This window comes from Malania oleifera, chromosome 13 (assembly GCF_029873635.1).
Source record: "Malania oleifera isolate guangnan ecotype guangnan chromosome 13, ASM2987363v1, whole genome shotgun sequence".
Lineage (NCBI taxonomy): Eukaryota > Viridiplantae > Streptophyta > Magnoliopsida > Santalales > Ximeniaceae > Malania > Malania oleifera.
In genome coordinates this window covers 35,816,240-35,844,107 of record NC_080429.1, presented here as the reverse complement: position 1 = coordinate 35,844,107, position 27,868 = coordinate 35,816,240, and the positions used below count along the sequence as shown (strand labels likewise).

Here is a 27,868-nt window from a genome sequence, read left to right as displayed (position 1 = left end):
GAAAATATCCTTACTTTAATTTGTTCCCATGAGTGTTCGAATAAGCATGTGACATGCATGTGGGGTAGCGGGATTAGGTTAAATATGAATTCACACACTTTCACGCTCTATACCCGAGCCTTCCCTGCTAAGTTTAGATAGGAGTGTAATAGTGCCAGTCCCTTCGTGGCAGAGCTTGATGAGACCCGCGAACCACTTCGCTCAGTTTAAACTTTGTCCAAACCCCTTTACGTGAGGATGGAGGTTAGATTGGGAACTTTTTTATCAATAGGAATTAGAGTCTACCCACACATACTTGTATATAGTTTTCCTTAACTAGGATAGTGCCATGAAAAACCCTGTATATATGTACCTATCCTGGGTCGGGACATCCTTCTCCCCATACCGTCTGTTGTATATATGTTGTGAGATATCTTGCATTATACCATACATTTTGCATCCATTTTAGACTTACATACTATTTAGCCAGTATTTTGAAAAAACTCAATAATGAGACCATGGCCCATCCTTTAAAAGAATGAAGAACTAGACCCAAGCATTTTAAAATATGGGTCGGCCCAACCCTTTTCAATAACTCGGGCCCAATTCTTTAAAAACAAACCTGGGCCCGACATTTTCTTAAGCAAAAACTCGGCCCAGACCTGATTTTCAAAAAGGGACAAACCCAGATTTCAAAAGAGGGCTTTGACCCCATTGCCTAATAATTTGGGCCAACATTTTTCAAGCAATCTAAGCTCAATTCCTTTTCAACTAGGGGCGTATCCCATCATGAAATAGCTCAAAGCTAATATTTTAAAATTCCTCAAGCCCAAGTGCACACTAAAGTCCACAAGTCCGCATTGAACAAATCCCACAGGTTGACTAGCCTAGGTCAACCCCAACCTCAGAACATAATCTGATCATTCATAGAATCTAAGGTACATGGACCATCATCAAGGAAAGGAATGGTTGAGGGAGAAATTGAATTGAAATCGTGGCCTATCAATGATCGTTTTAATCTTGAAATGTTTCATTAGTGGAATTTTTCAAAAATTCTGGCAAAGTAGTCATTTAGGTTACATCGCATTCATGCACTTCATGCATAATTTCATGCATAGCCTTATACGATAAGGTGCACACATGTTCATATCCCTATTGGTATATATCCGTGCACTAATTGCATCCATGCATAAACACCTATTGCATACCCTGATCATGCATCAAAACACATTCATTCATTCATGTAGTACATAGTTGTGCATTCATAATTCTAAAAAGGAAATTTTTGGTTTACAGTTCCTAATCAAAGAGGTCGTTTGAGTAACATAGAGCAATAATTGAGACCACCACGCATCAGTACAATACTAGGCGAAGAGCGAGAGAAATGAGTGAACAATTGGAAAACAAGGTCCTGGGTCTAGAACAAGGACAAGAAGAGATAAATGATAAGATAAGTAAGGTCCTGAAATTACTAACGAACAAAGGAAATGCGGTGCAGCTTGATCTCGAAGTAGATGTGGACCCCACTCATCCCCCAGGGTTCACCCCAGATCATGGACAAACATCAGTTCCACCACCTGGTGTCATGGGGGTCCACTGCCAAATATGCCTCCTTTTAGCCCTGCTGTGCCAGCACAGGGGTTCCCAGTGGCAAGAATTCCTCCGTTAGTACCTTCTGATATGGGAATAAGCAAATCTGAGGCTGAGCGTCACTGTGACGTATTGGAAGAGCGTTTGAAAGCAATGGAAAGATCTAATACTTTCGATTCCGTTAATCCAAATGACCTTTGCTTGGTACCAAAAGTCACCCTGCCGCCAAAGTTCAAAATGCCAGACTTTGAAAAGTTCGACAGGACCGGATGCCCTCGAACGCATTTAGTGATGTAATGCCAAGCAATGGTCGCTTACTCAAACGATGAAAAACTAATGATGCATTGTTTTCAAAGCAGTTTGATCGGGTTCGCTATCCGTTGGTACATTCAGCAAGATAAGGCCCAAATCCGCACCTGGAAGGACTTGGCCAATGTCTTTGTTACTCACTACCGCCATGTGACGGAAATGGCGCCTGATCGAATGACTCTACAAGAAATGGAGAAGAAATCCACCAAAACATTCAAAGAATATGCTTATAGGTGGAGAGATATGTCGATCCAGGTGTACCCCCTGGTGAGTGACCGAGAAGTCATCTCTTTGTTTGTAAGCACATTAAAAGACCCCTACTGCACGCATCTTCGGGGAGGACTCCCCACGATTTTATGGATATTGTGGCTGCGAGAGGAAGAATTGAAGGCGATATCAAGGCGGGCCTAGTCAGGGATAGTGGCGCAGAAACTGGTCTGGGCAAAAGGTGGACTAATAGGAAGAAGGAGGAAGAAGCACAAATGATACAGGGGCAATTTAACTGGAAGAATCAGTACCCAAAAGGTGGGAACCAATGGTCCAAGAGAAACTTTGGTTTTGAGCCTGCAGTAAATCAAACAGTGCATACAGGCATGAGGCCCCAATTCATGAATCCTAGGCTTACGCCAATCCCGCCGAATCAGCAAGCACAAGATAGGAATGTGACCAGAAACTTCCGAAGGGTGGACCCCATTCCCATGACATATGCCGAATTATTTCCTCAACTGCGGGAAAGGGGGATGGTATCTACAACCCCTGGGATGCCCGTTACAAACCCTCCTCCACAGTGGTATGATCCTGGGGTTCGTTGTGAGTACCATGCTAACTCTCCCGGCCATACTATTGACCGATGTTGGGCTTTCAAGCATAAGGTGCAATCATTAAGCGATGCGGGATGGTTAGCATTTGACGACAAACAACTAGGAGTCCAGAAGAATTCTTTGCCCAAACACGAGGAAGGAAGCGGTTAACATATAGGGAGGTTCCCAAATCAATGGTTTCAGTTATTATCCATAGAGGCTAAAGTGCTGGAGTAGCAAGCTTTTGACTATCTAATCTTTTGATGTTCTTTTGTTTTCCCCACTGTTATTTGCCTTTTGTAATCCATGGACACCTGTGTTTCAGAAGATTTTTTATCTTTAATAAAATGAATTATCCATTTCGTTATCTCACTTGCATCATGAGTCTAATTGCCAAATTTTGTTTGCTTATGTTTCATGCGGGAATAGGGAAAGTAATATTGCCAGTATTCACAAGCCAGAAAAAGCCAATAATTTTGAAAAATTTAACCCATGAGGCGAAAGTAGAGAAGGATGAAACAATCATCAAATTCAAATGTTGTGAAGAAGTATCTTACTTTCCAAGGAATTCAATGAAGCGGCTGTTCTGATAATTTCCTGTCAATTCATCGCTCATGTTTTGATCAAATGATGGATGGCCCTCTTTGGCCGACCAATTATTCCTAAAAAAAACCCAAACAATGATTTACCATTTGTTAACCAAGTTGAGTCTGAATGTTAAACCAGCTTTTTCTTAAAAGTCAGATTACTAGAAATCTAACTTGGGCATGGGTACCTTAGCGTTTGACAAATCATTTGAGACAATAATCATTACAAAAAGGATGGCAGGCCATTTTTCTGCTACCCAAAAGGAAGTCAAAGAAGAAATCCATTGCAAACCCTTTTTTAGCCTAACAAATTCATTTCTTGATTAACCTATCAAAGGATCATGCCCCACACTAGGGCAGTTTTAAAAAGATTGGTCCCAATTAAAGTTCAAATGAGAATGAAGTTTAGATTCCTTCATAAAAGGAAAAGTAAAAGTTGCAGTAAAAGAAAAAAAAAAAGATAAAGAATGAAAGAAAAAAGGAAAGAGAAAGAAGAAGAAAGAAAAATATGGGGCATACTACATATGTGATCTTTGACCAAATTACCCTTGATGAAATTGATAAATTTTAAGCCTTATTTAAATATTTTTTCTTCAACCCATACCCTTAGCCTACGTTACGGTCCAAATGAAAGTCCTGACCAGATTGGTATACATTGTTGTCTCAGATGAATTTTTAGACTCAACATTGAGTCTGAACTACGTAATGACCTGATCCTGAAAAGGTACATAGACAGCTTGTTTAAATAACAAGTTCAGTCAATATCTTGCAAAGCACCTCAACTCTAACTAAGGGGCATAAAACATCATTTGGGGTGTAATTTTTTAGCCTTAGTTTCCCTTTTATTCTGAAAGTCTGGATCCCTAAGCCTACGTTTCGTCCCGAGTCTTAAAGACCATCTTGAGATCAAAACATGGGTTGATGAAACTAGGGCAGTTAAAGAGAAAGATAGTCGTCTAGCCTGGGAAATAAACGTTATACGACTTTTGAATACTGGTATGAATTTTCCCCTATGATAGCATTGAAACATGGTAAAACATTCATTTGGTGCGTGTGACCTTTCGATGTAGTAAGTTGATATCATAGTAGCATAATCATTCCTCATTCTAAAAAAAAACAAAAAAAAACTCTTCTTACTCTTTAGAGAGTTAAAAGATGATGGATAGTCAAAGAATTTCAAAATCCTCACTAGTTTTTACGAAGAAGATACTTGTGTAGAAGGAACAGCCTAACTAGGGCAAATGTTATGTCAGGTTTCAAAGATTTGTCTATTAAAGAAAAAACCAACAATAGAGTCAAGATCAGTAGTTGAGTTTCAGTGGGACTCATTCAAGCGCTTTCTTATCAAATTGGAATACGAATATATGGTCAAGATCAACTATCGATCCATTCAATTGGGGCAGATTTTTTGTACAGTGCATGAAATGCATAATGGTGCATGAAACTTATGGTAATGCGTGAAATGTATGGTATTTCATGAAATGTAAGGTGACGCATGAAATACATGACAATGCATGAAATATATGATAATGCATGGAATGCATGGCAATACATGGAATTTAGGTGATGCGTGAAATACATGGCAATGCATAAGGTGTATGGTAATGCATGGAATGCATGGCAATATATGAAATTTAGGTAATGCATGAAATGCATGGCAATGCGTAAAATTTGTGTAATGCATGACAATGCATTAATCTTTTCTCCCAACGCGCTTGTAATCAATGACCTCATCTTTAATCTCTACATAAAACTCGCCGCATTTGAATGGGTCTGTAACTGATCTTGGTTCAATCTTCTTGAGTCATCTGGTCATGCAAGTGATTGACTCAGCTCAAATAAAAATCACAAAATCTGCCCAATTGAATAGATCGATAGCTGATCTTGACCCCATATTCGTATTCCAATCTGATAAGAAAGCGCTTGAATGAGTCCCACTGAAACTCAACTACTGATCTTGACTCTATTGTTGGTTTTTGTTGAATAGGCAAATGTTTGAAACCTGACATAACATTTGCCCCAGTTAGGCTACTCCTTCTCCATAAGTATCTTCTTCGTAAAAACTACTAGAGATTTTGAAACTCTTTGATTATCCATCCTCTTTTAACGCTCTAAACAGTAAGGGTTTTTTTTTTTTTTTTTGGAACAAGGAATGATTATGCTACTATGACATCAACTTGCTATATCAAAAAGCCACACGCACCAAATTAATGTTTTACCATGTTTCAATGCAATCATAGGGAAAAATTCATACCAGTATTCAAAAGTCGTATAACGTTTATTTCCCAGACTAGACGACTGTCTTTCTCTTTAACTGCCCCAGTTTCATCAACCCATGTTTTGATCTCAAGATGGTCTTTAAGACTCAGGACGAAACGTAGACTTAGGGATGCAGGCTTTCAGAATAAAAGGAAAACTAAGGCTAAAAAATCTCACTCCAAATGATGTTTTATGCCCCCAAGTTAGAGTTGAGGTGCTTTGCAAGATATTGACCGAACTTGTTATTTAAACAAGCTGCCTACGTACCTTTTTACGATCAGGTCATTACATAATTCAAACTCAATGTTGAGTCTGACAATTCATCTAAGACAACAATGTATACCAATCTAAACAGGACTTTCATTTGAGCCATAACGTAGGCTAAGGGTATTGGTCGTAGGAAAAAGATTTAAATAAGGCTCAAAATTTATCAATTTCATCAAGGGTAATTTGGTCAAAGATCACATATGTAGTATGTCCCATATTTTTCTTTCTTCTTCCTTTTCTTCTTCTTTCTCTTTCCTTTTTTTTTTTCTTTCTTCATTTTTTTTTTTTCTTTTACTGCAACTTTAACTTTTCCTTTTATGAAGGAATTTAAACTTTATTCTCATTTGAACTTCAATTGGGACCAATCTTTTTAAAACTGCCCTAGTGTGGGGTGTGATCCTTTGATAGGTTAATCAAGAAATAAATTTGTCAGGCTCAAAAAGGGTTTGCAAAAGATTTCTTCTTTGACTTTCTTTTGGGTAGCAAAAAAATGGTCTGTCATCCTTTTAGTAATGATTATTGTCTCAAATGATTCGTCAAACGCTAAGGTACCCATGCCTAAGTTAGATTTCTAGTAATCTGACTTTTAAGAAAAAACTGATTTAACATTCAACCTCAACTTGATTAACAAATGGTAAATCATTGTTTGGGTTCTTTTTAGGAATAACTAGTCGGCCAAAGAGGGTCATCCATCATTTGATCAAAAAACGAGCGACGAATTGACAGGAAATTATCATAACAGCGCAACCCCTTCATTGAATTTCTTGGAAAGTAAGATACTTCTTCATAACATTTGAATTTGATGATTGTTTCATCCTTCTCTACTTTCGCCTCTTGGGTTAAATTTTTCAAAATTAACGGCTCTTTCTGGCTTGTGAATACTGACAATATTATTTTCCCTATTCTTGCATGAAACATAAGCAAACAAAATTTTGCAACTGGACTCATGATGCAAGTGAGATAACGAAATGCATAATTTATTTTATTAAAGATAGAAAATCTTCCGAAACACAGGTGTCCACAGATTATAAAAGACAAATAACAATGGGGAAAACAAAAGAACATCAAAGGATTAGATAGTCAAAAGCTTGCTACTCCAGCACTTTAGCCTCTATGGATAACAACTGAAACCATTGATTTGGGAACCTCTCTAATATGTTAACCACTTTCTTCCTCGTGTTTGGACAAAGGATTCTCCTAGACTCCCGGTTGTTTGTCTTCAAACGCTAACCATTTCGTATCTTTTAATGATTGCATCTTATGCTTGAAGGCCCAACATCAGTCAATAGTATGGCCGGGAGAGTTAGCATGGTACTCACAACGAACCTCAGGATCATAACACTATGGAGGAGGGTTCGTAACGGGCATCCCAAGGATTGCAGATGCCATCCCCCTTTCCCGCAGCTGAGGAAATAATTCAGCATAATTCATGTGAATAGGGTCCACCCTTTGGAAGTTTCTAGTCACATTCCTGTCATGTGTTTGCTGATTCGACGGGATTGGTGTAAGCCTAGGATTCATGAATTGGGGCCTCATGCCCGTATGCACTATTTGATTTACTGCGGGCTCAAAAACAAAGTTTCTCTTGGACCATTGGTTCCCACCTTTTGGGTACTGATTCTTCCAGTTAAATTGTCCCTATATCATTTGTGTTTCTTCTTCCTTCTTCCAATTAGTCCACCTTTTGCCCGGACCAATTTCTGCGCCACTATCCCTGACTAGGTCCGCCTTGATATTGCCTTCAATTCTTCCTTCCGCAGCCACAATATCCATAAAATCGTGGGGAGTTGCTCCCTGAAGATGCGTGCGGTAGGGGTCTTTTAATGTGCTTACAAACAAAGAGATGGCTTCTCGGTCACTCACCGGGGGGTCCACCTGGATCGACATATCTCTCCACCTATAAGCATATTCTCTGAATGTTTCGGAGGTTTTTTTCTCCATTTCTTGTAGAGTCATTCGATCAGGCGTCATTTCCATCACATGGCGGTAGTGAGTAACAAAGGCATTGGCCAAGTCCTTCCAGGTGCGGACCTGTTCCTTATCTTGCTGAATGTACCAACGGATAGTGAACCCGGTCAAACTTCTTTGAAAACAATGCAACATTAGTTTTTCATCGTCTGAGTAAGCGACCATTGCTTGGCAGTACATCACTAAATGCGTTCGAGGGCATCGGATCCCGTCGAACTTTTCAAAGTCTGGCAATATGAACTTTGGCTGCAGGGTGACTTTTGGTACCAAGCAAAGGTCATTTGGATTAACGAAATCGAAAGTATTAGATCCTTCCATTGTTTTCAAACACTCTTCCAATACGTCACAGCGACGCTCAGCCTCAGATTTGCCTATCCCCATATTAGAACTCAGAAGGTACTAACGGAGGAGTTCCTGCCACTGGGAACCCCTATGCTGGCACAGCAAGGCTAAAAGGAGACATATTTGGCAGTGGACCCCCATGACACCAGGTGGTGGAACTGATGTTTGTTCATGATCCGAGGTGAACCCTGGGGGATGAGTGGGGTCCACATCTACTCTGACATCAACTTGCACCGCCTTTCCTTTGTTCATCAGTAACTCTAGGACCTTACTTATCTTATCATTTAGCTCTTCTTGTCCTTGTTCCAGACTCAGGACCCTATTTTCCAATTATTCACTCATTTCTCTTACTCTTCGCCTGGTATTGTACTGATGCGTGGTGGTCTCAATTATTGCTTTATGTTACTCAAACGACCTCTTTGATTAGGAACTGTAAACCAAAAATTTCCTTTTTAGAATTATGAATGCACAATTATGTACTACATGAATGAAAGTGTTTTGATGCATGATCAGGGTATGCAATAGGCGTTTATGCATGGATGCAACTAGTGCACGGATATATACCAATAGGGATATGAACATGTATGCACCTTATCGTGTATGGCTATGCATGAAATTATGCATGAAGTACATGAATGCGATGTAACCAAAATGACTACTTTGCCAGAATTTTTGAAAAATTCTACTAATGAAACATTTCAAGATTAAAACGATCATTGATGGGCCACGATTTCAATTCAATTTCTCCTTCAACCATTCCTTTCCTTGATGATGGTCCATGTACCTCAGATTCTATGAAGGGTCAGATTATGTTCTGAGGTTGGGGTTGACCCAGGCTAGTCAACCCGTGGGATTCGTTCAATGCGGACTTGTGGACTTTAGTGTGCACTTGGGCCTCAAGTATTTTAAAATATGAGTTTCGAACTATTTCATGATGGGATAAGACCCTAGTTGAAAAGGAATTGAGGTTGGATTATTTGAAAAATATTGGCCCAAATTTTTAGGCAATGGGGTCGAAGCCTTCTTTTGAAATCTAGGTTTGACCCTTTTTGAAAATCAGGCCTGGGCCAAGTTTTTGCTTAGGAAAAGGTCGGGCCCGAGTTATTTGAAAAGGGTTGGGCCGACCCATATTTTAAAATGCTTGGGCCAAGTTCTTCATTCTTTGAAAGGATGGGTTATGGTCTCATTATTGAGCTTTTTTCAGAATACTGGCTAAATAGTATGTAAATCTAAAATGGATGCAAAATGCATGGTATAATACCAGGTATCTCACAATATATATACAATAGATGGTATGGGGAGAAGGATGTCCCGACCCAGGGGAGGTACATATATACAGGGTTCTTCATGGCACTATCCTAGTTAAGGAAAACTATATACAAGTATGTGTGGGTAGGCTCTAATCCCTATTGATAAAAAGGTTCCCAATCTAACCTACATCCTTGCCCAAAGGGGTTTGGACAAAGTTTAAACTGAGCGAAGTGGTTCGCGGGTCTCATCAAGCTCTGCCACGAAGGGACTGGCGCTATTACACTCCTATCTAAACTTAGCAAGGAAGGCTCGGGTATAGAGTGTGAAAGTGTGAATTCATATTTAACCTAATCCCGCTACCCCACATGCATGTCACATGCTTATTCTAACACTAATGGAAACAAATTAAAAAAAAAATGTTTTCAAACATGGGAACTAAAATATTTACATTAATAAAGGATATCTACATATATGAGAACATCAATTCACATTAACTAAGGGTATCTACCTATATGGAAACCAAATATTCACATTAATTAAAGATACATACCTATATGGAAACTAAATATTCATATAATTAAGGATACATACTTATATGGGAAGTAAATATTCACATTTATTAAAGATATCTACCTATATGGAAACTATGTATTCACATAATTAAAGATACATACCTTTATGAAAACTAAATATTCACCTAATTAAGGATACATACCTATATGGAAACTAAATATTCACATAATTAAGGATACATACCAATATGGAAACTAAATATATACTTTGATTAAGAATGTCTACCTATATGGAAACCAAATATATACATTAATTAAGGGTATCCATCTGTATGGAAACTAAATATTCATATTAATTCCAAGATATCTACAACTATGGAAATATATATATTTACTAAGTCAAACAGGTTATAATTTTAACAAATTACTTTATTCAAACATAGGGGTATTTTATTTGCAAAATAAAGTGGAGTAATTAAAAGACTTAATAAATTTAAATTTGGATAATTCCTAATTAATTATTGGCTTGACTACCAAAGGTTCCTAATAGAGTCACCAGGCTGTCGCGACGTCTCGGAGCGCGAGTGCACCGGGGTGGCGAAATAAAAAAATGTGATTTAAATTTTTGGAAAAAAATAAGGAATGTCGAGTCGCCACTAACCTTTTAGTGTAGTTAGAACACTTGATTACTACCCCGTTAAGGGTAGAATGGGTCTATGTTACCAGAGTTGGGGTCGGGAGTTCGGTTACGCGAGGGGAAGGTACGAGCACCCCCTACACACCCGTTCTTACGAACGGTATCTAATTAATTTAGAATATCCCTAAGTTAATCTAATAAGTCTTTCAAATTACTCCTCTATTAGTGGATTTACAAATATACATGCAATATAAATAAATAAATAATCAAGAATATATGTAATATATAAATATATACATATTCTCTCAGAACTTAGGGTACGTGAAGCCCGAAAGCTCACACCCTAGCATTAAAGTCATAGGGATACTCACACGAAAATAAATAATGAAAATAAATACCACAATACATAATACAAAATATAAATACATCAAATAAGCAAAAGCAAAAATACTAAGAATATGTAATAATAGTAATAATAATAGTAGTAACAATAAAATATCACATTAATGACAACACGTATATAAAACATATTACTATAATAATAACCCTATAATAATAATGTCATATTAATAATATTATGCAATATTATAATAGTAACACATAGTAACAATATCCTAATAACACTACACAAATAATAATTTCATAGTAATTGAATAGCAGATACTAATAATAATAAGACACCACAATAATATCATAATAATAATATCAATAAAACCAACCCTAAATTTATAACATGAAAACACATAAAGCCCTAAAATTAACGTACAAAATGCAATAATAAATAATGGAAGCAACTAATGTAATTATGGAGACAAATCAACCCTATCATTAATGTACAATCCTAAGAATCAATATGCTACATATGAAATAAACACTAAATATATACAATAATAATAATCCCACATATGAACCTTAATTATGACAAAAACTCTAAGCGCAAAACAATCAACACGCATTATAATAGCAATAAATATATGACAATACGGGAAGAACGAACAAACAGAAATTTAATAACATACAATATCACGGTTCACTCGCACATACAATAAAAAAAACTTAAGCTTTAAATATTAGAACCCACTTATACACATTTTGATAATATTGCAAGATAAATATACAATAAAACTAGAAATTTTATAATGAATATAACATGAACATAATATGGAGACACACATATAATAGCAATAATAAAAACCATACACAAAATCACACGCCAACCAAGCACAAACCATAAAAAAAACTACCCTTAGATATTAACATCTAAACAAGATCAGAAAATATATGTCCGTATCTATATATACATATATATATATGCCTGCAAAAATAAACAACAATTTATATATCTCAGAATATATTAAAATAAACAAAGATGTACAATAAAAAAAAAACGTGCATGTGTGTTGGCAGTGAGTGCGTGTGTTTGTGTGTGTTTAAGTGACCGGACTGTGTTGCGGTGTGCACGAGTAGAGGGACTTACCGGAGAGATCTTGCCGTCGGGACTCATGGCTCACGAACAACAGCAGGGGGCTCTGGCAGGTGGCTCCGTGGAGAAGGAAGTTTGGTGTCTGGCCGGAGCAGCAGTGGCCGAGTGAAGAGACGCTGTGGTTGCTGTGATAGGCCGCCGGAGATGATGGCTAAGCAGGGGAACTCTCGGCAGCAAGGCGGTGGTGCGGTGGTCTTGCAAGCTCTCAGCAGGGCTTGCTGGTACTTGGTGATCGCCAGAGAGAGCTGCAAAGGCTGGTGCGGCTGCTAGTGGGTGGTCGTGAGTGCTGTTGCAGCAGTGGCTGTGGATTGCTCGGAACTAGTATGACTTTGCTGGCGGCTGAAGAAGCAGGGAGAGTGGGATGGAGAGAATGAGGGAGATGGAAGGAGAGGTGCCTGTTGTGTGTGTCTCCAGGAAGAAGAAGAAGAAGAAGAAGAAGAAGAAGAAGAAGCAAAAGCAGAAGCAGAAGAAGAAGAAGCAGCAGACTTTTTTTATTTTTCTTGACTTTGGCTGTGCTGCGCCTCCCCTCCTTGGCTGTGTGCAGCGCCTCCTTATTTATAAAAACACCAACCCTAAAAATCCTTCTTTTCTTTTCCTTTTTTCTTTTTTATTTTTTTTATACTTTTATGGTAATAATAGATATAGTAATAATGATGATAATAATAATAATAATTAGTAAATAAAGTAATAATACAAATATTAAAAGCAATAATTAATAATAATAATAATAATAATAACAAAATAATAGAAATAATAATAAAGTAATAATAATAATATATGAAAATAATAATAATAATGATAATAATAGTGGTAAATAATAATAATAATAACACCGATTATAAAAAATGCTAAAAATAATAATAATAATAATAATAATAATAATAATAATAAAATAGTAATAATAATAATGATAAAAATAGTGCTAATAATAATAATAAATATATCCAAAATAATAATAGTAAAGTAATACTAATAATACTACTAGTAATAAATAATAATTCAAATAATTATAAGAAAGTAATAATAAAATAAAGATAAAAAAAAAAAAGTACTAATAATAATAAAATAATAAAATAATAAAAATAAAAATAAGGTAATAATAATAATAATATAATGAGAAGGGACCCCTTGTTCCATTTGGTTAGGGCAAAAATAGGGTGTCTACACCTCTCATAATCCAAACTCTCTCTCTCTCTCGAATGTAAGACAAGAAGACTTCTTCTCTCTCTCTCTCTCTCTCTCTCTCAAGCAAGACCTTGGGAAGATCCATGTTGGAGACTACTTAAGAAGAATTGGATCTTCTTCTTCTTCTTCTTCCTCTCCTACTTGTTCATGTTCTCTCTCATAATTCAAACTCTCTCTCTCTCTCTCTCTCTCTCTCTCTCTCTCTCTCTCTCTCTCATGTAAGACAAGAAGCAAGACCTTGGGAAGATAGAGACTACTAAGAAGACAAGAAGCAAGACCTTGGGAAAGACAAGAAGACTTCTTCTGTGTGTGTTTAGTATTAATTAGAAGAGGATTATGTGTATTTGGGGGTTGTGTTGGAGACTTCTTCTTCTTCTCCGAAAGATCCATGTTGGAGACTACTTAAGAAGAATTGGATTGATAATTGTTGGGTTTAATTAGTAGGTCACTATGTGTTTAGTATTAATTTCTTCTTCTTCTTCTTCTTGTAAGACAAGAAGCAAGACCTTGGGAAGTTCCATGTTTGAGACTACTTAAGAAGAATTGGATTAATAACTGTTGGGTTTAATTAGTAGGTCACTATGTGTTTAGTATTAATTTCTTCTTCTTCTTCTTGTAAGAAAAGAAGCAAGACCTTGGGAAGATCCATGTTTGAGACTACTTAAGAAGAATTGGATTGATAATTGTTGGGTTTAATTAGTAGGTTTATGTCTGTTTAGTACTAATTAGAAGAGGATTATGTGTATTTGGGGGTTGTTTGTAATATTTGTGTAGGGGTATATTTGTAACATAATGTAGTTTTAGGAGTTTATATGTAATTTCATGTAAAGAGGCTTTCTTACAAATAGCATGTGAAAGCCATGTTGTAGTTAGTTTTTGATGAATTTGAATTGGAATTGAATGTTAGCTCCCCCCTAGTATCTCCTTTCTCTTCCCTTTCCTTCCTCTCTCCTATTTCTTCTAATTTCTCCATGGCTGCAAAACCTTGATGCTGTCCCTGCATCATTTGGTATCAGAGCCCAACCACAATTTCTTTCATCCATTTCAATTCCCCTATATTCTCCTTTCAATCCTCTTCTTCCCCCTCTTCTTCTCTTCTTCCTTCCCCACCACTGTTCTGCAACTTCTATCTCCCTCTGCTGCTGCTTCTTCTTTTTCTTTCCTTCTCCTCCTCTGCTCTGTAACTTCACTCCCCATCTGCTGCTTCTTTATCTTTCTTCTCTTCTTGTTCTCTAGCTTTCAGTCCACCCATTCTCCCTCACTCTTCTCCTCTTCTCTTCTTCTTCCTTTCTTCTTCTTTCTTTTCTCTGTTCTGTTCTCTCACCCTCTGTTTTGTATTAATCCTCCCTTCTCTGTTATGCTTTTCTCCCTTCTTCTTCTTCTTCTTCTTCTTCCATTATCTCCATTGAGCTCTCCTTCTCTGTTACTCTCTCATCTCTTAATTTCTATTCTGAAATTTCAGTATTTTTAACGTGTCCTCAAATCTTGAACACTACTTTCCAGCAACCATCCTGCAACACCACCCACATCACCAAAAACAGAACCCTCCAAAACCCTTCCCCTCAAAATTTCATCATATCATCCAACCATTAGTGTGGCTCCACGCTCCGGCAAAACTTCGCCAGTCGCTGACCTCTTCAAAATCCACCCTTGCTGGAGTTTTTTTGACATACAGCCATAACCAATCTATTCCCCAACCCCCTGATCTACCCTCACATAAAAAGTCAACTTTGAAGCACCATTGACGGTAGCCCACGCACTGGCAACTGCTAGTGAGAGTTCCAGTCTCACAAGTAATTGCCAAGCCACAATATTTTGATTTTTTTTTTTTTTTTGCAATATTTTGAGCTGCAAGGAGATCTTTTAATTGTAGAGACACTGCATTTCAAGCAAGCACAATAATTTGGTAGGAAACCCTAGAAACTGTCACTAGCAGCATCAAAAATTTGGTTTTTTTTTGCTGTGATTTGAGAGTTTTCTTCGTGAAGTTGTTTCATTTCAGCAGGACAATCAATAACAAGGTGGATTAAAGATAGTTTTTGAGAAATTGGGAGTAAAGGCTTGTGGGAAATTGTGTTAAAGGGTTGTAATATATAGCTACATCATATGCATAATTCAGCAACACTGTGTCAAATTATAGGAAAAGGGAATGCCATTTGCCAAACTTTGGGTGTAATTTCAAGCTTTTCAACACCTTTATCAAATGCGGAGAAAAGGTTTGCAAAATCATCACTGATGGAAGATGTCCAATGTATGTGGTTTCCATGAATGGAGTCATTAGTATGCAGCTTCATCCGGAACCTCACCCAAATCCTTATGTGATATCTTGGATTGATAACTCTATTGTACATGTTTATGAAAGATGTTTGGTTCCTATCCAAATAGGCACTTACCCTGATATGTTTGGTGTGATACCATACCTACGAAGATTGGCCATGCTGTTTCTTAGTCGCCCAACATTCTGATCCATATAGAGCCGGGCATCCAGCCGTGTAAGAAGACTCACCTTATCCATTATAGCGACCCCACCACCAACTCTAGCTAATAAACACCTTCCATCCACTTCCCCTTTTCCGTGTGCCCAAAAGCCCACCCCACCCAGTTTATGAGCTCCTTTCCGATTCCCTCTCATGAGAAGCAAGCCCAACAAGCCCTTCCTCTAGGCTGCTAGCATTGCTAAATGCTTTGCCACAAAGCAATCTCTCCCAAATACGACAAAGGCGGAAGTGGCTAAAGAAGTCGGAGGAGTGGAACCAAGCTAGTCTTATAGCCGTCGAATAAAATTTCCTTTTTAATTTTAAGGGTATTCTATGATCACAAAGCACACTTGAAGCACTTCTCCAACCCAACCTGTTTTAACTCTATGCATTAGATCCTCTTCAATTTCTCCTTCAGCTTGCATAATAGATACAAGATATTGAAATCTACTAGTGCTATTGATTTCTTCATCATCAAGTTTAACTTTGTCTCCAATATTCCTCCTACTATTACTAAAACTACATTTTATATATTTTATCTTATTTCTACTTATCATAAAAGCCTTTAGATTCTAAAGCTTCTCTCCATAATTCTAACTTAGACTTTACTTCACCCCTAGTTTCATCAATTAAGACAATATCATCTACAAACAACGTAAACCATGGAACGTCATTTGGGATACTCCTAGTCAGTTCATCCATCACTAATGCAAAAAGATAGGGGCTCAAAGCAGATCCTTAATGTACACCTATTGTGATTGGGAATTCTCTAGTCTCTCCACCTATAGTCCTAACACTAGTCATTACTCCAATATACATATCCTTAATAACATCAATATACCTACTACATACACTTTTTTTTTTTTCCAAAACTCGCCGTAGAACTTCCCTAGGTATCCTATCATATGCTTTCTCTAAGTTAATAAATACCATATACAAGTCCCTCTTCTTTTCCCTAAACATTTCCATTAATCTTCTTAAAAAATATAACTTCTGTAGTAGATCTCCTAAGCATCAAACCAAATTGATTTTCTGAGACCTTTGTTTCTAGCCTTAATCTTTGTTCAACTACCCTTTCCCAAAGTTTCATTATATGACTCATAAGTTTAATTGCACGATAGTTATTAAAATTTTAAATATCTCCTTTATTTTTGCATATAGGTATTGAAGTGTTTTTCCTCCATTAGTCTGACATTTTCTTACTTTTTATAATTGTGTTAAATAAATTAGTTACACATGTAATTCCATTATCACCTAAGCATTTCCAAAGTTCAATTGGGATGTTATCCAGTCACATAACTTTTCTATTTTTCATCTTTTTTATTGCAAACTTAACTTCTTTAACTATGATCTTGCAAATAAATCTCATATTTTTAGTCTTTTCCTTATTTGTCAATTCTAAGTTTAAGTCTTCTACTTGGTTTTCATTAAATCGCTTACTAAAGTAACTTCGACATCTTTCGTATGTCTCTTCTAACTTAACTAAGATAATATCATTCTCACTTTTTATATATTTTACATTACTAAGTCCTTACTTTTTCATTCTCTAGCTCTAGCAAGTTTAAATATACCTCTTTCCCCTTCTTTGTATCTAATCTAGCATACATATTATTAAATGACCTACGTTTAGCTTCATTAACAAACTTTTTTGCATCTTTTATCGCCTCTTTATATTTTTAAAGTTATCCATGTTTCTACATTTTTGCCATGTTTTAAACCAAATTCTTTTTGTCATTACAGTTTTTTGGACATCTTGATCCCACCACCAACTTTCTTTGTTATTTGAGAATCTTCCATTTGATTCATCTAAAATCTCTTTTTCTATATTTCTGATAGAGCTAGCTATCCTACTCCAAAGAGTGTTAGTTTCTACACCATCATTTATAGTTCAATCACCATCTTTGATCATTTAATTTTTCCCTTTAGGTTCCACCACCTAGTTCTCTTACATTGGTTTATTTTATCCACTCTTCCATTTTTAATACAAATATCTAACATTAGAACTTAATGTTATGTGGTTAAGCTTTCACCTAGGATAACTTTATAATTCTTACAAGATAAACGATTTACCCTCCTAGTTAAGAAAAAATCCATTTGACTTTTATTTTGTCCACTTCCGAAGGTTATTAAGTGTTCTTCACTCTTCTTAAAGCAAATATTCATTGTAATAAAATCATATGACATAGCGAAGTCTAAGATCATCTCCCCAGGCTTATTTTTGTCTCCATATCCATATCACCCATGTATCCTTTCATAACCTTTATTATCCCTTCCAATGTGTCCATTCAGATTTGCTCTTATGAATTTTTTCTCGGCCCCTAATATGCCTTGTATAAAACTATCCATATCTTTCCAAAATTTTCTCTTAAAGTTTTCTGTTAAGCCAATGTGAGGAGCATTAACACTAATGATATTTATTATCTCTTGGCCTAAGACCATCTTGATTTTTATAATTCTATCCCCTACTCTTTTGACATCTACAAACAATAATTCTTACCCCATTCTTATATGTTTCTTTACTAGTGTACCAAAGTCTAAATCCTGATTTGTCAATTTCTCTAACTTTCTCCCCCACCCACTTAGTTTCTAGAAGACAGATTAGATTAGTTTTTTTTCTAATCATTTTGTCCATAATTTCCATGCTTTTACCCATAAGTGTCCCTATATTTCACGTTGCTAATCTAATACTAGTCTCCTGAACTAATTTCTTTACTCGCCCACGTCCAGAATGATGGAGGAACCCTCGCATACTTGACACCATACCCAGGCGCCAACATGGCATGAGAATGATGGGGGAATCCTCACATACTTGACACCATACCCAGGCGCCAACATGGCGTGCATTTCGGAGCAATGACCTAGCCCATCCTTGCCTACTTTTTACTACACCCAGGTGGTATAAGTGTAACATATCGCTTGTAGGGAACGCCCCAAAGAATAATTCGTAAGGATTCATATCATAGCGATTTGACAAGTTTTATGGTGGCTGTTAGCTACCTAACGCAACCCTCCTCCTTTACTTGGGCTTGAGATCGGCTGTGTGTGAAAATATTAGGATATTAAGTGCATCACAAGCGGACTTGGAAAAAAAAAAAAAAACTGGCTATAAAACATTGCTATTTTTTGGCCCAGAACCACTAAAATTGACATCTTCAAAAGACTAGTTTCTCAAGTCGTGGTTTGGTTAAGAGGGAGAAGACCCATTGATGAAATAATAAACCATAACATTGGCATGTACATGTAAAGTTAGAATAATGATTCCAACATTACGTATAATTTGCCTTCCATGCTGGAGCGTTTCATTCATTCCAATAAGGAGAATGACTAAATTTAGGAGGGTGATTCCTCAGAGTTGGTCTCCTCTAAATCATTTTTCTCAAATCTCCTAAAAGCTCCTTCCCCTATTTCTTTCCCTCGAAATCAAATTATTTGGAAGCTAAGGTGCCCTTGAAGATTGGGACCTTCATCAGGACTGTGTTGCTAGATAGAATTAATATGCATGACATGTTATAGATAAAAAAGCCCTGCATGTCAATGAAATTAGAAAACATAACACTAGCATGTATATGTGAAGTTAGAATAATGATTCCAACATTACACATAATCTGCTCTCCATGTTAAACCATTTCAATCCTTCCAATAAGGAGGACTAGAGAATTTGGGAGGGTGATTCCTTGAGTTGTTCTCCTCTAAATCAATTTTCTCACATCTCCTAAAAGCCCCTTCCACCATTTCTTTCCCTTGGAACCAAATCATTTGGAAGGCTAAGGTTCCCTTGAAGATTTGGACCTCCCTTTGGACTATGTTGTGCGATAGAATTAATATGCATGACATTATAGATAAAAAAGCCCTACGTGTCTCTGAGTCCCAACATGTGCATGATGCGTGGTGTCTTGAGATGTGACAAATCTTTTGCTAGCAAGCCATAGGGTTTTGGTTCAAGCAGAAAGGGATACATTCTATGGAATGGGGCAGTTTTTCTGATCATTTGGACTCTTTGGCTTGAGAGGAATGCAATAACTTTAGGGGTGTTCATCTTCTCCACGTCTATTATGAGATAAATTCATATTCTTGGCTTCCTTTTGGGATCATTCTCTAGGTTTCTTTTGGGAATTATCACTCCCTGATCTGATCTTGAAAGGAATTCGAGGGCAGCTCTTTTGTAATCTTTTTAGTCATTGTTCATTGTTCAATGTGGACACCGTGTCCTCAAAATTTTTGTGCTTTGCGCTGGCTATTAATATTTTTTTTCTCTTACCTACAAAAAACTGTAGAGATTTTTTATCAAATGAATGACATAACTCGGAGATAGGTCTCTCCCTCTATTTATAACACAAATCAAATACATTCTAATTACCATAATACCTTTACTAACTCTCACTAATTAACATAACACTAACACACTTAATAATAATACTAAAGGACTAAAATGATGATCAACACTCCCCCTCAAGTTGGAGCATAGACATCATATGCTCCTAGCTTGTTACAAAGGAATTTAACACAAGCACCCTCTAAAGTTTTGGAAAACAAATCAGCAAACTGCTTGTCAGACTTCACATAAGTGGTAGTATTGTAATAATGAGCTTCTGTACAAGTTTCTCTTGAACAAAATGGCAATCATCTTCAATGTCTTTCGTACGCTCATGGAAGATCGGATGGGAGGCAATATGAAGAGCAACTTGATTATAACTCATCAACTCCACAGACTGAGAATGTGGAAACCCCAATTCTTCCAACATGTTCTTAACCAAACAAGTTTGCATATAGTGTAAGTCATAGCTATATACTCTGACTAAGCACTTGACCTAGCCACTACAATTTGTTTCTTACTCTTCCAAGAAATCAAATTATCCACCAACCAAGATACAACACCCAATCGTGGATCTTCGGTTGAAGGCAACCTGGTCCAATCTGCATCTATATATATCCCTGAATATAAGTGTCACCCTAACCTCGATATAAAAGATCTTTCCTAAGTGCACCTTTGAAATATCTCAAGATGCAAATTACTGCATCCCAATGACTTGTCCACAGAAAATCCAAAAAAACTAATTCACAACACTTGTTGCAAAAGATATGTTCGGCTTAGTGACTATGAGATAATTCAACTTTCCAACAAGTCTCTAGTATCGTCCAGGATTAGGTAACAAATAAAGAACATACTTCCTCTGCAACAAAACAATTCCATACGAGATCTAGACACTTTTATACCCAAAAAGTATTTCAACAATCCCGAATCTTTGTTTGAAACTTAGTTTGTGAAAAATGTTTAAGGCTTTGATACCTCGATCATAATCACCTATAATTACAATATCATCCACATACACAATAAGAAGGATCTTACTCGATGAGGTATGATAATAAAACACAGAGTAATCCACTGCACAACATTGAAGGCCAAACTCAAGTACTACAAACTACAACACTGAATCGACCAAACTATGCTCTGGAGATTGTTTTAAACCATGTAGTGCCTTCTTGAGCCGAGACACTAAGCCAAAGTTTCCCTAAGCAACAAACCCAGGTGGTTGCTCTATTTAGACCTCCTCCTCAAGATCACCATGCAAGAAGGCATTTTTAACATCTAACTTATGCAGATGCCAGTGACAAGTCATAGCCAAAGAGGTGAACAGACGTATGATGTAAATTTGGCAACCAGGGAAAAGTGTCGAAATTACCCAAACCATACACTTGAGTATACCCCTAAGCAACAAGACATGCCTTCAAACAAGCCAAAGAACTATCAAGGTTGACTTTCACTGTGTATGCGTGAGACAACCAACCACAAATTTGTCAAGAGGAAGAAATACCAAGTCCCAAGTATCATTGTCCTGTAAAGCATTCATCTCTTCAACCACGGCATTCCTCCACCCAAAGTGGGCTAAGGCTTATGAAACAAATTTAGTAATGGCAGCAGATGATAGAGTAGTAACAAAACAATAATAGGAAGGTGATAAGAAGTCATAGAAAACATAGTTGGAGATGGGATGTTGTGTACGTGTCCTTTACCTTTTTGGACAGCAATCAGGGGAAATATGATCATTAGATGACGAAACTGAAGGCGTGGTTGTAGAAGCTAGAAGGAACTCTCTTCCTTGGAGCCGCCGTCGTGAGGGTTTTGCAGGGAGATTGTTCAAAGGATTCTATTTTTGGCTATATGGTTGGTTTTGTTAAATAATGAAGGGTTGTGGTGGTTCTGAGAAGGGCAGCGACGGGAGGGTGTTTTCTGACAGTGGCTGAGAGTGGATTGGTGATAGGATTTAGGTTGGATCATGCTTGATACCATGTTTATATTTTTGACTAAATGAATGACCTACTCAACTATAGGTCTCTCCCTTTATTTATAATATAAATCAATACATTCTAATGACCATAATACCCTTACCAGCTCTCACTAATCAACATAGCATGAACACACTTAATAATAATACTAAAAGACTAAAATAACCATTAACAAAAACATTAACCAGAGTCTGCACCATCAGTTGTTCCTCTATAGCCAAACTAAAAATTCTAGTTTTTTTATCGATCACAGAAGGAGAGTAATTAATTGAGTTTTATAAACAAGTAATTCTTAATCACATGGAATTCTCAATCAAAAAATTAACCACTAATCGTACTAGAAACTTGCAAAAGCATGAAGAAACAAGACAACCCTTTTATATAGGAGGCAAGTTAGGTATTTAGGTTTCAAAATCCCAGCCACAGGTCATGATACATAATTAGAGATAAATAAATTGGATGGCCTTCAATTGATTACTCAAAGCAAGAGCAATTGCCTACCCTCACATTAAATACACAGTTGGTAAAGGATCTGACATTGTCCTCTTCTGTGATGATTAGCACCCCCTAGCCATCTCATGGACCACTTTGGGACTCACCTCCCAATTGAACTTGAGCTCCCCCCAACTTCAAAGTTGGGGACCACTATTCAGATCAATCAGTAGAAATGGCAAAGAAAACTGTCCACCAAGATCCTGCACCTAATAGACCTCACTACATTCTGCCCAACCATAAACCAGAAGAATCTCACCTACTGGGCCCCTAACCCATCTGGCAAATTCAACCTCTCCTCTGCCTATGACAACCAGAGACCATCTTGCTACTGTTGACCGGGCTAACTTCATTCCACAAGAAAAGAATCCCCAGCCATTCATTTATAGCTTGTCTTGCAAAAAGAGACAGATCCACAATACAGGTAAATATGGTTGCTTGGGGGAAAACCCTCAGATCCAATGTGCAAACTCTGCGGCATTGGGATTGAAACCAGGGATCACCTATTCTTTCAATGCACTTTAACCTCCTAGATTATATGATGGGTCCAACCTGCACTCAACATCCCCAAAAGACTTTCTAACTGGGCCCAATCCGCCCAATGGCTGGCTTCACTGGGCTCCTTAACACCTGAAATCCTCTGCAAGCAAGCTTGGAACACTACCCTCTACCACACTTGGCTATCCACAAACAAGCTGCTATATAACAAGTTACTCCCAACGACAACTCCATTATTCAAAATATTGCTGTAGAATTGATAAGCCTAGTTTAGTCCCAGGCTATCTCACAATTTGCTTCTTGCTTCTTGCCTCTTGTGCGCCCCCCCCCCCCCCCCCCCCCCCGGGTCCCCCTCCCAAAAAGAATGGATAGGTTCCACCTCAAGTGACAGATGAGAGAGAGAGAGAGAGAGAGAGAGAGAGAGAGAGAGAGAGAGAGAGAAAAGGAAATCTCCGCTACTTCCTAACCAAAAATTTTCATTATTTGGAATTTTTGTTCATAGCCTGAATTACTTATTAATCTGACTTATAATAATATTTAACAGTACCTAATATAATATTTTTTTTCAAAAAAAGATGCATTACCTAAAATACTTTTAACCATACATGATAACAAACAAAGAAAGATCACAGACACATTAATTGCTAGCTCATGCAATGAAAATATCATTTAATGTTACTAAATTACAACTCCAAGTTTTTGGTTGGCATCATTATGTAGGAGGTCAAGTCAAGGCTAAGATCATAAGATCCTTAATCCAACTACTAAATCAATTTTTTCACATCCAAAAAGAGAAGGGAAAGACCAAAAAAGGCATCACAGGAAATGTCTGAAAAGACACATACATCTATCAATTAACAAATAAATAAATAAAAATAAAAATTACAGACCCAAGTGCAAAGGAATGGCAAGATATGATTTGGGTGACAAAATCTAAATGATCCATCAAGGCTTCAATGGGTTGAGTGACTGTGAAATCACCAATGGAGGTGCACTGTCGTTTAGGGGCATTTTCATCATACTGGGCAAATAAAAGTGAAAATTTCACTTGCATACGAAGTAGCTGTCATTGGGGAAGAAGTTGTATCAATGGGTATTCAAATTGGTTAAATAAGAATACTGGGAAATATATAATGGTTAAACTCTTAAAAAAACACAATAGGAGCTACCAGCGTAAAATTGATGCAATAATGAAAATAGAATCCAATTCTATTGGGAGCAATTAAAATAAGCTTACTAGGAAATAAGTTGTGGTTAAAACCATATAATATCAGAACTGGAGCTACCCACATAAACATTGATGCAATGAAAAACTTTTTTATAACTCCTAACATTACTGCACCAGTCTGAAAAGAAATAAAAAACTAAATGCTGTGAGAAGAATATTAAGGCACTATACCATTGAATTAGTGAAGTACAATAAATTGATCACAGTCACACACGAGAGAGAGAATCATTGCGTAGCCAATGAACTTAAATAATTTGTTGTACCATGCCATAAAGATCATGATCAAATACAGTTTCAATGAATAGCTCCGTATTACTGCATCAAGTCCATAATCCATATAACCAGAACTATAAATGCATGTTTTAAAACAACAACAACAACAATAGTGATAACTAGAAATGTATGCATGAATAAAAGCTAAAATTGTTCACGTTGCCAACTTTTTCCAAAGATGAGCTAAATTTATTTATAGGCTCAAGTTTTGATCAATTGGTCTAAAAATACATCTCAAGGTTTAGACACCCTGCTTTGGGATTTCAGGTGGGTCTATAAAGCTAAACAAAGAAAAGGTCTCAAGTGCTGGTTTCTTGTATTTGGGATTAAAACATTGTTACATATGAGTTATTATAACATCACTGATGCATAACATGTGTAAGCTTTCTCAATACAATTGTGCTTCGACCAAATTACAGAATCAGCAGTTCAGCACTAGTCGATGTTGAAGGGTTCAAGTGAAGAGCTGGAAACTCAACTTATATAGTATTAATACCATTCAAATATTTGTGACATATCACAACCAGCACATACCAGAGCAGAAAAAGTTAACTCTTAAATGTTGTGTTTTTTATATTGTTTTATGTGATTATTGTTATATGCATATAAAGAGGTAGGTCTTCATCTTCAAGAAACAATTCAACAATCATAAAATAAAAAGAACGACCACCAAAAAGCTAAAATACAAATGAGAACCTCTGAGATTTGAGAATATATATTTTACCAAAGACAAGTGATACTAAATAAGAAGTGCTCTGTAAGTTCAAAGAACGGTGGCATACATCTCCCCATGGATTTGAACACTACCTAAGAGCTCCAAATAAGCTTGCTCAATAATCATTAAATTACACACTTTTATGCCATCATACAGCGACAATTCTGAATCTAATCTAGATCTGGCATAATCATGTTAAGGCTTGTCTGTAAAACAGATCCTACTTCAAAGTAATAAAAATTCATGTTGAGGCATAGATATTCTTGAAAAGGATTTGATAAAATATTTACCTACCTGATAAAACATGTAAAAATTAAGTCAAGCATAGAGAGCTCTACCATGCTAATCATTTCAACTCCAGACATTTTTTTGGGTAGCATGATATGGCTGAGCATCAATAATGCAAGTTGTATACAGAATTCATCTTCATATGATATGGGACACATTGCCCAAAATTCTAGTGAGAAAAAAAAAATAAAAATAAAGAGAGAGAGAGATAATGTTGAGAAACGCAACTTCTTAAAAGGTACAACTAGCCATAACTTCATAAGAACGCAGAGAAAAAAAATCCCTACACAGTTTTACATATTAGAATTGTTTTGCACTACACATATTTGACATAAGAAATCCTACCTTCAGCCCCATTTTCAAAACCGACCACAACTTAATAAGTGTTAGATTACCACTTTACCTAAAAGCTTAAGCTATTAGTTTGAGGGCCAATAATATTTATCAAGTCTAAACACTCCCTTGCAAGCCAGCCTAACAGAATGTGAAGAGATAAACAAACAATAAACAACATCCATTATAGCGAATAAGATAATTTTTAACAAACAAAAAAAAAAAAGCGGGCAACAAGAGTTGAACCTAGGACCTTCTGGTAACTAACTTGGATACTATATTAGATTACCACTTTACCTAAAAGCTTAAGTTTTTATGTTGTGGGCCAACAATATATATTAAGCTTTAACAATAAGAATGCAGAGAAAAACATTAAACAACTTGACATAGTTTACTTATCTTTAATTGATTCCCATCACATAGCTTTTACAAAGGAAATCCTACCTTCAGCCCCATTTCCTATTCTTTCCCTTGCCTTGTGAATCTAAAATATATCTCTATTTTCAGGAATAAAAAAGGAACACATTTTTACTAATAGATCAGCTACCAAAAGCAATTTACTATGGAAAACAGAACATTAAAAATAAAAAACAATAATAGAACAAGGAGCACATCCTCCTCATATTTTGAGGCATATATAGCATAAATATCTTAATAAATGTTTTTGGTAAGCAAATTGAAAATTTTGAATTTGAACCAGCAGAAGAGAATGCAACCCAAACATTACCCATGATATACAAATAACATTCATCAGTTTCAGAATAAGCATCCTACACAATAAAACAACACACTAATCATTGTCACCTCATTTGCCCTCAATCCTACAACCTGCATTCTCTAAATGCCAATGCCTCCTATGATCCGCAGCCCCCATGACATACCCATAAATCAAGGAGTTCCATGACTGAAAATCCCCTCCGATCAATTCAACTACTTTCCGCACCAAATTTAATTAGGCGTCCATACTTAGCATTCACATCCAACATGGCAACCCACGAAACCAAGTTCACATTCGGAATTTTATCAAAGAACTCATGTGCATACACCATGGCCCCCATGAAAAAAAAGCAGGTGAATTAAAGAATTCTGAATTAAAAAAGGCATGTTTAATGGTCGAGTGAGACCTCTACTGGCAGCATTTCAATAAAACTGATAATGCTTTATTGGGCTCCTTGCTTTCAGATAATCGCTTATAAACATGTTCCAATTAAAGACTGTTGAATTGGATAATTGAAGGAAACACGACACGAATAATTCATGTCGCCCGTCTCAGATGTTTAAGGGATGAAGTTGAAATTCTAACGTGTTTGTGATCAAAACTCTTAACGAACTGACGAAAACCAGTAAAGAAATCACAAAACGAGACGACGATAACGATGGCTTAGGGATCTTTGCCGTAGTAGAATCACAAAATGAGAAGATAATGATGATGGTGATAGTTGAGCAAATATCGGAGAGATGAGGAGAAGGGAGGAACATAGATCTGAAGAAGAAGAAGAAGAAAAAGATAATAACTACCTGGACTGGATCTAGGGCGTTGTGCGAGCACGAAGATAACAAACCAGAGTGGAGAGACACAATCTGAAATAATAATAATAATAATAATAATAATAATAATAATAAAACATAGCCACTGGACAGAACGCAGACCGCCCAGAAGAAGAAGAAGAAGAAGAAGTAGCTTACCGCAGAAGAGAAGAGAGAAGAGAGAAGAGAGGGCTGTGCGTGGGACTGGCACTGGGCTGTGCGTGAAGGTTGGCGCAGCTGTGCGTGGAGACGAGGGGGTTCCCATTAAAAAGTTACTCATTAAATCAAGACTAAAAGCCTATATCAAATCATACGAATAAAAATTTGTTAATCTCAATCAAATTATAATTAATTTTAAGTTAGAATATATAAAACTTTTGTAATAGTTTTTTTAAATACTTAACATTTTATCAAATTATATATAAAACTTTTGTAATAGTTTTTTTAAATACTTAACATTTTATCAAATTATATTTTTAAAAATAACGTAGTTATTTTATGAAATCAATTATTTATCAGATGTAAAAAAAAAAGAAAAAATTTAACTTAAAATAAGAATGAAATATTATCCATCATTTGCCAT

The 27,868-nt window shown here is 36.5% G+C and overlaps 1 protein-coding gene across 14 annotated transcripts in view; it reads right to left on the bottom strand.

Annotated features, from left to right (window-relative positions):
• The window catches only part of LOC131146637 (phosphatidylinositol N-acetylglucosaminyltransferase subunit C-like), a 51,391-nt gene extending 23,814 nt beyond the window's left edge, over nt 1-27,577 (bottom strand). For 4 of the 14 annotated variants that reach the window (XM_058096353.1, XM_058096352.1, XM_058096363.1 and 1 more), the window contains exons 1-3: nt 27,445-27,577; nt 27,277-27,339; nt 24,212-24,267 (exon numbers count right to left, since the gene is read on the bottom strand). In XM_058096353.1, coding sequence (XP_057952336.1) covers nt 24,212-24,255 — 44 coding nt within the window. In that variant the 5' untranslated portion in view covers nt 24,256-24,267; nt 27,277-27,339; nt 27,445-27,577. Of the gene's footprint in view, nt 1-11,978; nt 12,296-24,158; nt 24,268-26,562; nt 26,583-27,276; nt 27,340-27,444 lie in introns of those variants that run through there. The other 10 variants (XR_009134422.1, XM_058096362.1, XM_058096355.1 and 7 more) reach the window with 7 other exon arrangements.
• Between the last annotated feature and the right edge of the window lie 291 nt (nt 27,578-27,868).